The following is a 13,919-nucleotide window of genomic DNA, read 5'->3' on the forward strand; positions in this document are numbered from 1 at the left end:
CTTCTCATGTTTCCGTTCCTGTTTCTCTCACCCCACCTTCTCCCCATCATCTTGTTTCCCCCTTCCCTTTCGTATTTCAAATAAGCAAATAAACATATATACAATATACCAGGTAAAGTCAGATACAGTAACAATATAAGATTTGCCAAAGGGCAAAAGATGAGAAGAGAAATAACATAGTGCATTAAGAACAACAATTACACAAGTTAAAGCTCTTGTTTCTATATCCTAGAGATCCTTTCATTTTAGTCTCATCCTATATGACCTTATGTGCCTAGGTTTTGAGCTATTGTAATCCTCTGCTAGGAGAGTCCTAGATTTATATTAATTATTACAAATGAGGGAAGCCATTGAGCCTATGTGCTTTTGGGTCTGGCTTACTTCACTTAATATGATTTTCTCCAAGTCTTTCCATTTTCTTACAAATGGGGCAATGTCATTCTTTCTGATGGCAGCATAGAATTCCACTGTGTATGACCTCTTCTTCATCTAGTCATCTACTGAGGGGCATCTGGGTTGGTTCCATATCTTTGCTATGGTAAATAGTGGTAAATGAACAGCATTGTGCTGGTGGATTTAGTATGTCCTTGTTTCTGGACAACTGGGTAAATGCCAAGTAGTGGAATTGCTGGGTTATAGGGGAGCTCTATGTTTAGTCTTTTGAGGAACCACCACACTGTTTTCCATAGTGGTTGAATGAGTTTGCACTCCCACCAACAGTGTAGTAGTGATCCTTCCTGGCCACATCCCCTCCAGCATCTGTTGTTATTAGTTTTCCTGATCCTGGCCATTCTAACTGAAGTGAGGTAGAATCTCAAAGTTGTTTTGACTTGCATTTCTTTTATGACCAGAGATGTCGAGCATCTCTTCATGTGTCTATAGGCATTCTTATTTCCTCTTCAGAGAAATCTCTCTTTAAGTCTTTGGCCCCTCTTTTAATAGGATGGTTGTTTCTTTGGAGATTAGTTTTGGGGTGATTCAATTTTTTGAGCTGTTGATATATTTTCGGTATGAGGCCTTTGTTGTATGGCTAGTGAAAATCTTCTCCCCCTCTGTGGGCTTTCTACTTAACTTGCTAGCTATGTCCTTTGTCATACAGAATGCTAGCTAACTCTTAAAAAGTTTTTTTTTAATTGTTATAAAGGTGTGTACAGAATGGCTACAGTTATATACATTGCTAACTCTGTTTTTCAGAAGAGGGGCTTCATGGAAGGATGGGTACCATGGGTTAGGGACATAGCAGGAAAGGCATGGGGCAGAAGCCTAGCTAGCTAGACTCAGGTACCCAGGACATGTGTCTGCTAGGCTCCTTCAGTGGTATATAGCTATGACTGCTAGTGGGGGATAGGGAGTATTGGATGTGACTACTGCCACCTCATTGCTAAATCAGTTAGAAACTGCAGGCTGCAGGGTGTGTCCCAGTTCCAGGCCTAGTCGAAAGGGGCTGATGGACCCTACCATGGACCCTACCTGGGACACAATCCTCTCTTTATATTTGACATCCCAGCTAGCCTCACAGTGACAGGCAGGACTGCCTCCCACAAGACTCAGAAGTTAGTCCCCACACTACATGATAATGCTCATCATCCTGCATGATAAGCATCTGCCACAGAGATCCTTTGGGGGAAAAAAAAGTTTGAGAAATTCTAATCAAAAGAAGAAAAAAAATCAAACAAGACATTGGCTTCTAAGCCAATGTTTGCAGAGATGCAGTTCTCCAAACTCCAAATTCACAACCAATGTGAGATATTTGCTTAAAGGTTACTTTACACTCCTTTGTTTGTTTGAATTCACTGGGTTCGGAATAGAAACCATCAAGCTGCCCCATGGCAGGGGCATGGTGAGACCCCGAGCATGGTGAGACAAACTTGTTGACCAGGACTTGTTTAAGAAGAAGGCCTTTTCCCAGAATGTTAAACTAGGTGCCAGTGAGGAGAGCCAGACCACCTGCTGCTTGGGTTGAGGAAACAGCACAAGTGGTCTCCAGGCAAGATAGAAACCATCTAATACATAAAGGCTTGGCACAACTTTGACAAAGGTAAAGATATCCCTCCATCTTCCTCCATTTTATTTCAGCAGGTTATATTAAGTGTCTAATGTGTGCCAGGCCATGGGAATAGTGAGTAAGTCAGGGTTTCCCCCACAGTAACTGCAATAGAAAGGTTAAAACAGTATGGCAAGACTATTTGAGGAGAACTTCTGCCTTGCATCTGTCGTCTTCTGCTTTAGCCTGGGAAGCCTCGAGTGTCTGGGAAAACACGACATGAGTTATCCAAGTGGATATTCCAGGCACAGGGCTGGTTCTCAAATTTCTGCTGTTTTTAGAAGCAGTCACTTCTAAAATACTTTTTAAAAATACAGCTGAGATTAGTAGAATGTGAAATTATGACATTTACTGGGAAAGGGATGGAACTGGAGATTAGCATGTTAAATGAAATAAATGGCTGTAAATCAATGATCACATGCTTCCTCTGAACAAAACTAACAACCAAGTTCATGGAAGTACAAGGGAGACTACTTAGAAGCTGAAAAAGGAAAGAGGATGGATAAGAATACAGGTGACAAATAGGATCCAATCAAGATGAAATGGAATTTATACACAATGAAATTCTATGCTGCCATCAGATAGAATGGCGTCCCCCAATTTTCAAGGAAATGGAAAATTATAATGATTATTGTTCTTAATGTACTATGTGAAGTTATTTCTTTTCTTTTTTACCCCTTATGGTTTATCTTATGCTTTTACTGTATCTAACATTGGTACCTGGCATATTGTATATGTTTGTTTGTTTATTTGAAATAGGGAAGGGAAGGGAAAACAAGATGATTGGGAGGAGGTGGTGGGAGAGAAATTGGGAGAAACCATGAGAAGGTGTATCAGTGTTTGAGAAGTAATGCACCCACTACTTGATGAATGTAACTGTAACCCTCTATATGTTACCCTGACAATAAAAATAGAAAAAAATAGGATCCAAAAACATTGTATGGCTATATAGAAATATCATAATAAAACTCCTACTTTTTGTTAATTTAATATATATTAACAAAAAAAATACAGAGTACTGATCCGTAGTCCCCAGATTAAGTTCAGTCATCTGCCTTGTATGTAAACACATTGTTTTCAGATAGAAATTTTGGTCCCCAGAGCTGTCCTGGATTTTAAGATAGTGGCTCCTTAAGCCAAGAGCAATGGCTCCTGGGAATTCAAGAGGATGCCAAGGACTTCCCTTTTGGGGTAGCCATTAAATTGTAGAGGAAAAGTTCCTCCTGCCAGCAGCTATCTAGAACTTGACAATTCTTGAGATTTTATTATTAGCTCAAAATGTACTTGAAATTTAAAAGAGGCCTGTACTGATGGGAAGAAATCTGGACACATCACTTCTTTTGGCCATGTAGACTTTGGAGGCTGTCTTTGCCTTGGCGAATGGGGGTATTTCATGTCCTTTGGGGTCCATTTCCCTCCTGTTCTCCCTGGGGGCAATTGGAGGTGTGTGCGTTCACAGCTGTCCTGGGACAGTTTCTTTCTATGGCTGCCTGTGACTTGGCTGCATTACCAGGAAGTGAGTCTTGTTTAATCTTCCAGCCTCTGTGGTCCAGCTTAACTCCCAGCCTGTGCTTCAACAACGAACTAGCTGAGGTGTGAGTGTGGTATGCGTGTGGGGGAGACTTTCGAAAGGATAGCCCTTTGCGTCCCATTACCGGGGCACACTGGGAATATGGCAGAGGTGGAAACTGAACTGTAGCGGGTTATTAAGGTGGGACCCAGGGAGCCAGGAAGGTTGCTGAGCAGTTCATAATTTGCAAAAGGCAGCTTATGAGTTAACTCTGTAGCTCTTTGGGATGACTCCTGGAAAAGGAGGTAATATCATAAGGGATTAGATACGAATTAACATCTTCACTGAAATAGCTCACAAAATAATCTCTCTTGTCTGGAACCCCTTTGATTTGGAATATAGGCAGTCAGTCCTTTGGCTCCCTGTAAAATGTGTCATATACTGTGTGTATGTGTGCGTGTGCCCATCCTAGGGCTTGAACTCGGGCCTGGGCATTGTCCCTGAGCTCTTTTTGCTCAAGGCTAGTAACACTTGAGTTACAGTTCTACTTCTGGCTGTTTTGGTAGGTAGGTGGAGATTCTTGCCCAGGCTACCTTCAAATCATAATCCTCAAATGTCAGCTTCCTGAGTGTCTAGGATTACAGCATGTGTTTTAATGGCACCTTCTACTTCCCTTGAAATTATCTAGCCTAAAAAATGATAGGTGTTTCTGAACACAGACAGAGGAAGAGCCAGGGAATCCAGGATCCGACTTTTGGGTTGTGTGGCTGTCATCCTGGTCTTGTGAAACAGTTCAGGACTTCAGGTGTTTTTATTTCTTTATTCCTTATATTTAGTTACCATGTACCTGCTATAATCAGGGACTACACACACTGTGTCTTCCCTTTGTGGTAGGCTTTTGTCGGTCTGTTAGAAATGAGATCAGTGAACAGATTAAAAAGAATATAAGACAGTTAAGATAATATCCCTAGGTAAGTCAGAGAAAATGAGGATGGGATAACAATATGTAAAAACAAATGTACTAAGCCAGGAGTCTGGCATGATGGTAAAGTGCTTGCCTAGCATGAACGAAGACCTGGGTTTGATTCCTTGGTACCACACACATAGAAAAGCCAGAAGTGGTGCTATGGCTCAAGTGGCAGAGTGCTAGCCCCAGGACTGGCAAAAAAACAAACAAAAAATGTACTCATTATTTTACTTATGTAACTGTAATTCCACTGCTCATCACCTTGTCAATAAAGATTTTTTAAAGAAACATATATATCCCCAGAACAAGAATAAGTGTAGACCTGGAGGAAAAAACAAGCATCTAGTTCATTGCAGTAGAGTGGGCTAGGAAGGGCTGGGGCCTCTGAGGCTGAGCTGGGATGAGTAATGGCTTAGTGTCTCCTGTCTACAGCTTGAAGGTGAGCTGTTGTTTTGAATTCTGGCCCCATTGTTCATCATCTATAACCTTGGGCAGGGTACCAGAATTCTTTCTGTATCACGTTTCCCCTCAGCAAAGTGGGATCATTCCTTAAAATCATACAGAACAATGCCTGGCATATCGTTACTGCTTGGGGAGCATTAGGTTCCCAGACCACATAGCCATAGCACTCTCTGAACTTTACCAGATGTTTGTTGAACCTGGATGAGGGATTGTCTTTAGAATCTGAAGCCCCGCTCCCCCCACCCCCTACCCCTTCCAGGAAAGAGCTTCTCAAGGTCCTAGCTGCCTGCTCAGCTCCTCCCCTGAAGCTCTGTAACAGGCTCTGTTTGATTTCACCAAGGGGATTAGGCCCAAGGGCTGGCTGTAAAGCTTTAGCCTCCTCCCTGGGGCAGATCCTAGTGCAAGCCAGTCATCTGTTAGTGACTCTCTGCTCTTTCTCTTCCTGCCAGGGATGGTGCTTTGAATGAATGACCCCCTTGGAGAAGGCTCTTCTGTGCTGTCAGCCAGCATCCCCAGGGAGCAGAGGAATCTGAAGGTCCAAGGAGACTACACAAGAAGACTGGTCTTCCCCAAGATTTCCAGAAACTACCTCATGCTTGGAGCATTGTGCTAGCCATGGCTTTTCTACTCAGCATCCTTCTGCTGCTGGGGCTCTGTGCAAATACCATTTCCAGAGCGCAGCCTGTGTCCACCTATACTCCTGGAGATGTCAGTTATGAGTTGCCTACAACCAAATATGAGACACAAGATGACTATAAGGCCGGGCCCGTGGGTCTCCTTTTCCAAATGGTGCATCTCTTTCTTTATGTGGTACAACCTCATGAATTCCCAGCAGGTAAGTACCCACCCAGGGGAAGGAAGGCATGTCCCCACCCCTTCCCCCATACCCACAGCTTTATTTCCTGAGAACAGTGTAGTCCGTACTGATTAGATGGACTGCATTTTACAATCTAAGGTTCAAACGATTGCTTGCACACACAAAAAAACGAATCTAGAACTTAAGGCTTGCATGAAGTTAATATGAAGTGAATCAGGGTGGCAGGAAACTGACGATGAGAGAAGGAATCAAACTAGGTGGGTAATGGGGCTATGCTCATTCTTTAACATCTGTGTGATTTTATTTTGGACAGTGAATTTTTCCAAAGCACATACCTATCAAAGGAGGAAGTTGGGGTTAAAAAAAAAGTTCTCAAGTGGTAGAATGAGGAGTTAATAATTATCTAGCAACTACTTGGCATCATGTTGTCACTTAAAATTTTAGCTCTCTTCTGCCTACCCACAAACTGTGATTTTTACATTGCTTAGGGCAAGGACAGTGCTCTCCCTTTCTGTTTACCTGATTTCTACAGTTGCTGTAATTCTTTAGAGTTTGGGTGTGAGGAGGGGGTGGCCCCTTCTAGAACGGTGTGTTGCAGGGTTATTATTCTTTGTACATGGTATGGTTTTCCACTTTGGTCTTGCTCATCTTTACCTTGCTCATCTAAGCTCTGAGCTGTGTGATCAAAGGAACAGGGCTGTGAACATGAACATTGTCTATGGGAACTATCTGCTACTCAAGATTGGGGGCTACTCTTTTTTATGCATTAGTTTTTACAGGGGCGCCATATATTTTTTTAAAACTGCTTTATATTAGATCTCTCCTAAGCTGGTGTTTAAATAATAGAGATTTGAATACTGTTATTCATTACAAAATGTGTGGTGAATTTGTAGGAGACTTATAATTTTCCTCAGCTGCTCAGCTACTGTTTATAAGAGGCTTATTTGTATGTATGTGTGTGGGGGTGAGCGTACATATGTGTGTGAGAGAGTGTGTGTGAGGGGGGCAGGAGACAGAGACAAAATCTATTTAACAAACCTCATCACTGATTTATAGTATAAGAAGTTTATAGTTTCATCGAGCTGCATTTTTATTGACTTAAATTTTTTACATCCATTTGCCATAGATTAGCATGTGACTGTTGTTTTTGTTTCTAAATTTTCGACATAAAGAATAAGTTATTCTAGGCTTTTGTCACAGAAGAGGCTCCTGGACTAGTGCTGTCCTCTGTTAAAGGACTGCATTTGGGAATCCCACGAACAAAGGTAGAAAGTCAGCTGACTACAGCTTCACTGTCTTGAATAGGTATCTCTTCATTTATTTGAAGATGTATGAAAATCACTGAATAACTAGTGTATTTTCTTTTTCTCCCCTGCCTTTGCTTCTTTTAGCACAGAATTCAGTTGTTTAAGATGTAGAAGCAGCTTCTCCCATCTCCAGCTAAATCATATCCTATTAGTAGTTAATCCCACAATCTCTTTCCAGGTGTTGTTCCTCTAGATTTGGTGGGAAGGCATCTCAGACTTTTCAAGGGACACAGTGTTAAGTACTCACTATGATACGTAAGATATCCACGTAGCTCATCATGTATTCTAAGGTTTTTACCCTCAGCAACATGGGTTTGTCTAGAAGGAAATGTCTGAAGAATTTAAATCCAAATGTAATAATATGAGAGCATTAGCCTAGTCTGTCTTGACCTTCCTCAGTACTTACTTTCTTGCTGTAAGAAATTCCCAGTGTTTCTGCATTAGATTACAGCAGAACTATTATTACCTTGGTGGGGGAATGGTAAAAATTATTAAATTACTTAAGAGTATGGTATTGAATTTAACAGATGAAGGCTTGGAGTCTTGGTTTTCTTCTACCATCTCATTTTTTTTTGCCAGTCCTGGGGACTGAACTCAAGGACTGAGCACTGTCCTTGGGCTTTCCTCAAGGCTCTACCACTTGAGCCACAGCACCACTTCCAGCTTTTCTATGTATGTGGGACCAAGGAATTGAACCCGGGTCTTTGTGTATGCTAGGCAAGGATTCTACCACTGTGCCAAACTCCCGGCCCCTACCATCTCATTTTTAAGACATTTTCACCCAGGTTACTAGATTTTGTAAGAGTCTCAAAGTTCTTGCTCGGTATTTTACCATGTACAGGACACAGATCATGAATCATGGATTTTTCCACCCAGGGCTAAGTCAATATCTTAAAAGTAACAAATAAACAAAAAATAGCCCTCTCCATAAAACTTAAAAAACAAATAAAGAAGGAAGGGGAATTCCTATTTATTATTTATTGGTTTAACCAGCTTACTGCATTAAACGAAGCACAATGTAATATGTTCATCAAAGATATGTTGGGTGGGTCCATTCTACTTTGAATGGGTAGAGGTGCTTCAGAGGCAAGGCTCTAGCATAGATAAAGTGGTAGACAAGAAAGGCACTTTAGAATCTAGACACACTCTCTCTCTCTTTAAATTACCACTGAACTGAGTGGTTTTTCCATTTTATATCCTGTGTCCAACCAAAACAATTTCCCAGGCATTGAATTTGAAACTCTGCTAAGAGAAGGCCATGTTGTATCCCTATAAGAAGCTGACCTTTGTTCCACTAAGGATGTGCACCAAAGTTCTTGAGTAGAAGAAACAAAGTAGTTCAGATAACTATGCGCCAGGGGTTCTTGAACTTGGTGTGGCTGTCTTATGTATATCTGCCTGGGCATGAGGCAGCATGAGGCGACAAGAGCAGGACTCTGGGCAAAGAGGGTGATGGACTCTCTCCTCACCTTCAGAGGGGCCCTTTCTTCATTCAGTTAAGCCCGGAAGGCTGTTGGGGACTGGATACTCAAGGGAAGGTCCTTCCTGGCAGAGGGAAGAAGGATGGGTAGGAAGAGGAGGAAATAATGGTTCCAATATCCACATCTTAGTTCATTCAGGGCACTATCACAAAATTCTGTGAAGTCGTTGGCTAAAAAGCATTGATTTTCTCATAATTCTGGACTCTGGGAAGTCTGATGTGATTTAAGGGCCTCTGTCCTTGTTTGTAGGCAACTGTCTTCTTGATGGGCATTCACATGGCCTTACTCTTTGAGATAGGGAAGAAAGAGACAGAGACAGACAGAGACAGACAGACAGACAGAATGAATCCCATTATGAACCTCTACCTTTATGCATTTTCTGGACTTACCCATTTCCCACGCCCGTCCTCCTTAATGCCATTCCATTGGAGGTTGCAGGTGAGTTCAGTGGGCTATAGATGCAGTGAAGAGGAGCAGGAGTGCATAGGGAAAGTTGGCCGAGGTTAGGGAGAACAAGAGTTGAAAGGAAGGGAGGAAAGGCAAAATCCACTAGACAAGCACTTATTGAAAGTCTGGGCTTTCCAAGAGCCCCACGAGACTGGGTGTAAGCAGAATTGGGTTTGGGGGAGCCCAATGACAACAGGATAGATGATGAATGATAAGAGGGGCCTACAGTGTTGTCAAGAGATAATATTTGGCTGAGAACACAGAGGAAGGTGAAGGATGTCTTATCTACATACAAAAGAACTTAATTTTACCACCGCTTTCACCTCTGGTCTCTTTTCTCTTAAGTAGACAATGACTAGAATCATAACATAGGGGATTAAATGAGATAATGTATGTAAAACCTATGGTTAAAACTGGGCCTTGAGGCCCAGGGCAAAGCCCTCATGACTGCAAAGAAAGAGTTAACTAAATGTGATGCCAAAGTTAATGCAGGGAGGGAACATAGGGCTACCAAGTTGTCTCCTAGAGGCATCATTAAAATGTCCTGACTGCCTCTCCCTTGGGATCATTCTGTACAGAATTACCTCTTGAAAGCAATTTTATTACTTTAAGGTTAAGGGGTTATGTCTGCTTGGCAGGCAGGACCCGGGTAGCAGAATGGGGTTGAGAAGCCAGGTCTCCATGCTCTGCTAGTTTAATAAACCACTGTCACTGCTTTATAAGAGTACATGCATCTAACAGGCTCTTGTTATCTTGTCATTTCTTTGATTTGGGATAAATACAATGGATTTCTCAAAAACCTTGGGTGGTGGTGAGTGCGTGATGGCTCTACTTGGTGGTTCTATCTCTATCTATTTACTTTATATGTGTGTTTACTTCCTATATATTTCATTATGTGTAATTCTCCATATATACTTATATATTTCTATATATTTGCCCTTGTTTACAGAAATCTAATGGAAAGGTAAATTTAGAGCCAGAGGACATGTGAAAACCACACACTCACAGGAGACTGAGAGATTTGTCTCTAGGACCAATTATATCTCTAAAACCCACCTTTTTGGATAATTTGTTTTCCTTTTATTTTATTGAGGTGCTTTTGACATAACCATAGGTTGGACACAAAAGCAAACAATCAATTAAAAACCATGCCAAAAATGGGAAATGAAAAACAAATGAAAAGAACAACAAAAGATATTAAAAAGAGAAGTAGAACAACCTTAGGTTGGTGTGAAAAGTTAGTATGTAGTGTTAGCATATTAAAAGTGGGAACTGCAGAAGATTATATGGGGGAGGAATTTCCTGTGGGTGTTGTGAATTTGTTATAAAGACAAATTTTAAATTTGCTATTGATCAATTCTACTGAAGCAAGAAAACTCATCTTTTAGTTTTAGAAAATTCTCTAAAACGAACTTCTACCCTGTTTGGGTATATTTTTAAAATTTGGCTTTGATGATGGTTGGCCTATTTCTCAAAGCATTTTTGACTGATCTGATTAGCCCTTGGGATCTGATGTGCATGAGGCTGGGGTTGGAGAAGGAAGGGGGGGTGAATCTTGCCCCATGGAGTTGGCAGTGCTCTCAGGGTGGTACAAGAAGCCTGAGAGCCTTCCTTCCCTTGTTCCCTCCCTCTCCCCCCCCCCCCCTCCCAGGTTAAAGAAACTTACTGATGCTTTGGTAAGAAAAGGTCAGGACTCTGGGTTGCACTCCACACTCAAGAGAGATGGGGGATGAACCACCAGAAGAGGGGGGAGGGATAAGGGGTGAGCCGCCAGGGGTGAACCTCATGGTTCTGGAATCCCCTTGCGTCCACTCTCTGCTTCCACATTTGATCCATCCTTCCTTTCCCCTGACCCTCTGAGCCCCCAACTCCCAGAATCCCAGTGGTGGAGAACCAAATCATCTATGTCACCAATCTCAGGACAACTCCCCCTCCCCCCAATGTGACCTCGAGTTCTTCCTCTTCCAGTCCGGATCTAGTTTCATTTGAGTGACAGAGCCAATCACCAATCATGGACCCACTGAGTAATCATGGCAAAGTTGTGGGCCACTGAGAACCCATATATGGCACTAAATGGAAAGGCAGGTTTCAGGAAAGGTGGCCAGGTGGCAAGCCCAACCACCCTGCCAATGGCTGCCTTCTCCGAGTGTGGGTTCTAAAACACCTGTGGATGCTTCCTCAATTCACAGAAAGCCAGCATTGTTCCCTTTAGGTCATGTGACTCGTTTGTGCCAACTGCTCCTCCCTCTCTGTGTTGGTCACCCGTGGCTGCCTGTAGCGCTGGACATCTGGACAAGTCATCTGCTCTGTGAACCAGGCCCTATCTATAGCTGGTTGTATGGGTGAGGGAGCTGAGGTTCAGAGGACTGAGTGAACTGCCAGATCCTACAGTGAGGAAGGACTGAGCTGGGGTCTCAAGCCAGGGAACTGGCTGGGAGTCTTGGCTGGTCATTGCCATTTTGATTTTGCTGGTGACAAGACTGGCTCAGGGGCTCGAGGAATGTATCAAGGCCCCCATGCTGATGGCCTAGAGGTCCTGGGTCTTCCTTCCTGCTCTCCATGCTGCCTCTGTAAAGCTGGAGAACTGCTGTGCAGACCCTATCTATCTACCATCAGCTCCTCCAGCCTGGGGTATGTGTGGAGAGAGATGGGTGGTCAGTCTGCATTTGATTGAGGTTAGAGTTGCAGACTCCATGGCTGGGGAGGTTGACTGTACTTGTAAAACATCAGAGTTGGATTCATACTTGAGAAGAAGTCTCGAGGTAGTGGTAAACATTGGCCCCAAGAGAGAGAGACCGTCTGCTTGTCTGTTTGCAATACCGGCAGTGTAGATGGTCAATGTCTAGCACTCACTCCTTCATAAAGGCCTAGCCTTTTCAAAACTGGGCAGAAATGTGTTCACCAATGGATTCAAAACTTAAGGGGATACCTTACCTACTGGCTTGAAGTTTTCACTTCATGGATTGAGGCTATCTTTCTATGTCTGTTCCGATTATTGTGGCTAAATTAGGAAGGTCTTTTAAAGCAAGGAACTTCAGCCATTCACTCCCCAATCTTTTGATGTAGGGCCAACACTTGAAATTTGTTTTGATGATAAGTTAATGGAAGTTCCAAAATTAGTGTTTCTGCTACAAATCACACTCAAAAATACATCCTTTATAATTTCAGTTTGTTTTGATTTCTTTGAAGTGTAAGCAAAAGAGCTAAGAGTCCTAGATTTTCTTCCCCAAACTTTTATAATTTTCCTATGTATAATTTCATCTAAGTAAATTTCATCTAAGTGATAGGGACTGGCCTTTATTAAATCTACAGAACATTTGACTTCGTGTGTGTGTGTGTGTGTGTGTGTGTGTGTGTGTGTGTGTGTGTGTGTGTGTGTACTGGGAATCAAACTCACAGCCTCTAGTATGTTAGACAAGTGCTCTACCACTAAAATACACCCTCAACCCTTTACTTAGGTTGTAAACACACTCTTTATATTCTTATTTTGTAATATTATAGTACTTGCTACTCAATTCTTACATGTCAGTTGTACCTGTTGTACACTAAAAAGTAGAGACACTTGGGAGCAGATATAGTATTTTGGGTTGAATTATGTCTCCCTCAGAATCCATATGCCCAAGTCTTAACTCAGGGCTCCTAAGATTGTGGACTTACTGGGTCATTGCAGGTGCAATTAGTGTGATCACACTGGAGAAGGCTGGCTCTTAATCTAGTATGGCTGGCACCTTTTCACACAAGGAAATGTTGAGATAGATGCAGGCCTGTGAAGTTTGGGATTGTCTTGACGGAAGCCAGCAGAGAGACAGAACCCATTCTTCCCTTGACTCTTCAAAGGAGCATGGCTCTGCTGACTCCTTGATCTTGAATTTTATTGCACAGCTTGTTTTTTAAATAAATCTCCCCTATTGAACATGAACAAACCCCAGAATTAAAGCTGGGCTTTATCGGCTCCTGAGGTAACCTTTGAAGTGAAAAGTTCTAACTTTCCCTTTGTTCTGCCTATTTTTAGAAATTTTGCCCTTCTAATTTTTAGAAGCACATGTCATTTTTATTTTTTTTAATTTTTGGCATCCAGTTCCCTCCTTCTGTCCTTCTCTCCCTCCCTCCCTCCCTCCCTCCCTTCCTCCCTCCTATCTTTCTTTCCTGCTTGCCTTTCTTCTTTTACTTTCTCCTCTCCTTCCCTTTCTTATTTATATTATTATATATATATTTCTATAAGAGATAAAACATAAAAATAAACACTAGAATACAAATAAAATCTTAAAAGTAAGATTTTAAAACAAACACTCTATAGGTCAAATTGAGGGTTTTTTTTTTCATTTTTGTTGTTGTTAAGAAAGAAAACAACAAGAAGCAGCAAATGACTTAAAACTAGCAGAAAAAGGAGTGGGGGGGTGTCTCTCCCTCCCGTACACCCCCACCCCAGTAGCCAGCAGCCAGGGTGGAAGAAACTCCCTGGCCTTCCTAGGGGAATGGTGATCAGAGTGGAATAGCTTGAGAGAGTGCAGGCTTCTGTTAAATAATTCCGCACAGAAGAACTCCTCCAGTGACTGTGGGAGCCAAAAGGTGGTTATGAGACTGTGTATTGGTAACTGGTATTTCTCTAGTAGGAATCTGGGGTTTTAAACGTTTCAATCTGATGCTGATACTGATTAAATGTGGCATGTTTATTACTTGGAACCTGATTATTAGTTGATGGTTTGGTTAGGGAGATGGGGAAGAAGAGGTTGGACATATTTTGATATCCTTTTGGGAAGTGGTTGACCCAGAGGCTCAATGAGATTTGGACAGCTGGATCTTTAGAGGACAACCCTGGGTGACATTCTTGGTACCTTATGCAGATCTACTGTAGGGGAAATGACCAAGCACTTTGTTAGGGAT

At 42.2% G+C, this 13,919-nt stretch overlaps 1 protein-coding gene across 4 annotated transcripts in view; it reads left to right on the forward strand.

Annotated features, from left to right (window-relative positions):
* Prom1 (prominin 1) overlaps positions 1 to 13,919 on the forward strand; it is a 71,600-nt gene that overhangs the window by 2,965 nt on the left and 54,716 nt on the right. For all 4 annotated transcript variants that reach the window (XM_090343808.1, XM_090343807.1, XM_090343809.1 and 1 more), the window contains exon 2: positions 5,433 to 5,818. In XM_090343808.1, the coding sequence (XP_090199934.1) occupies positions 5,599 to 5,818 (220 nt within the window). In that variant the 5' untranslated portion in view covers positions 5,433 to 5,598. The remainder of the gene's footprint in view (positions 1 to 5,432; positions 5,819 to 13,919) is intronic.

The sequence above is a fragment of the Megascapheus bottae genome, chromosome 13 (genome assembly GCF_031878675.1).
Source record: "Megascapheus bottae isolate mThoBot1 chromosome 13, mThoBot2.hap1, whole genome shotgun sequence".
In the NCBI taxonomy this organism is placed as follows: domain Eukaryota; kingdom Metazoa; phylum Chordata; class Mammalia; order Rodentia; family Geomyidae; genus Megascapheus; species Megascapheus bottae.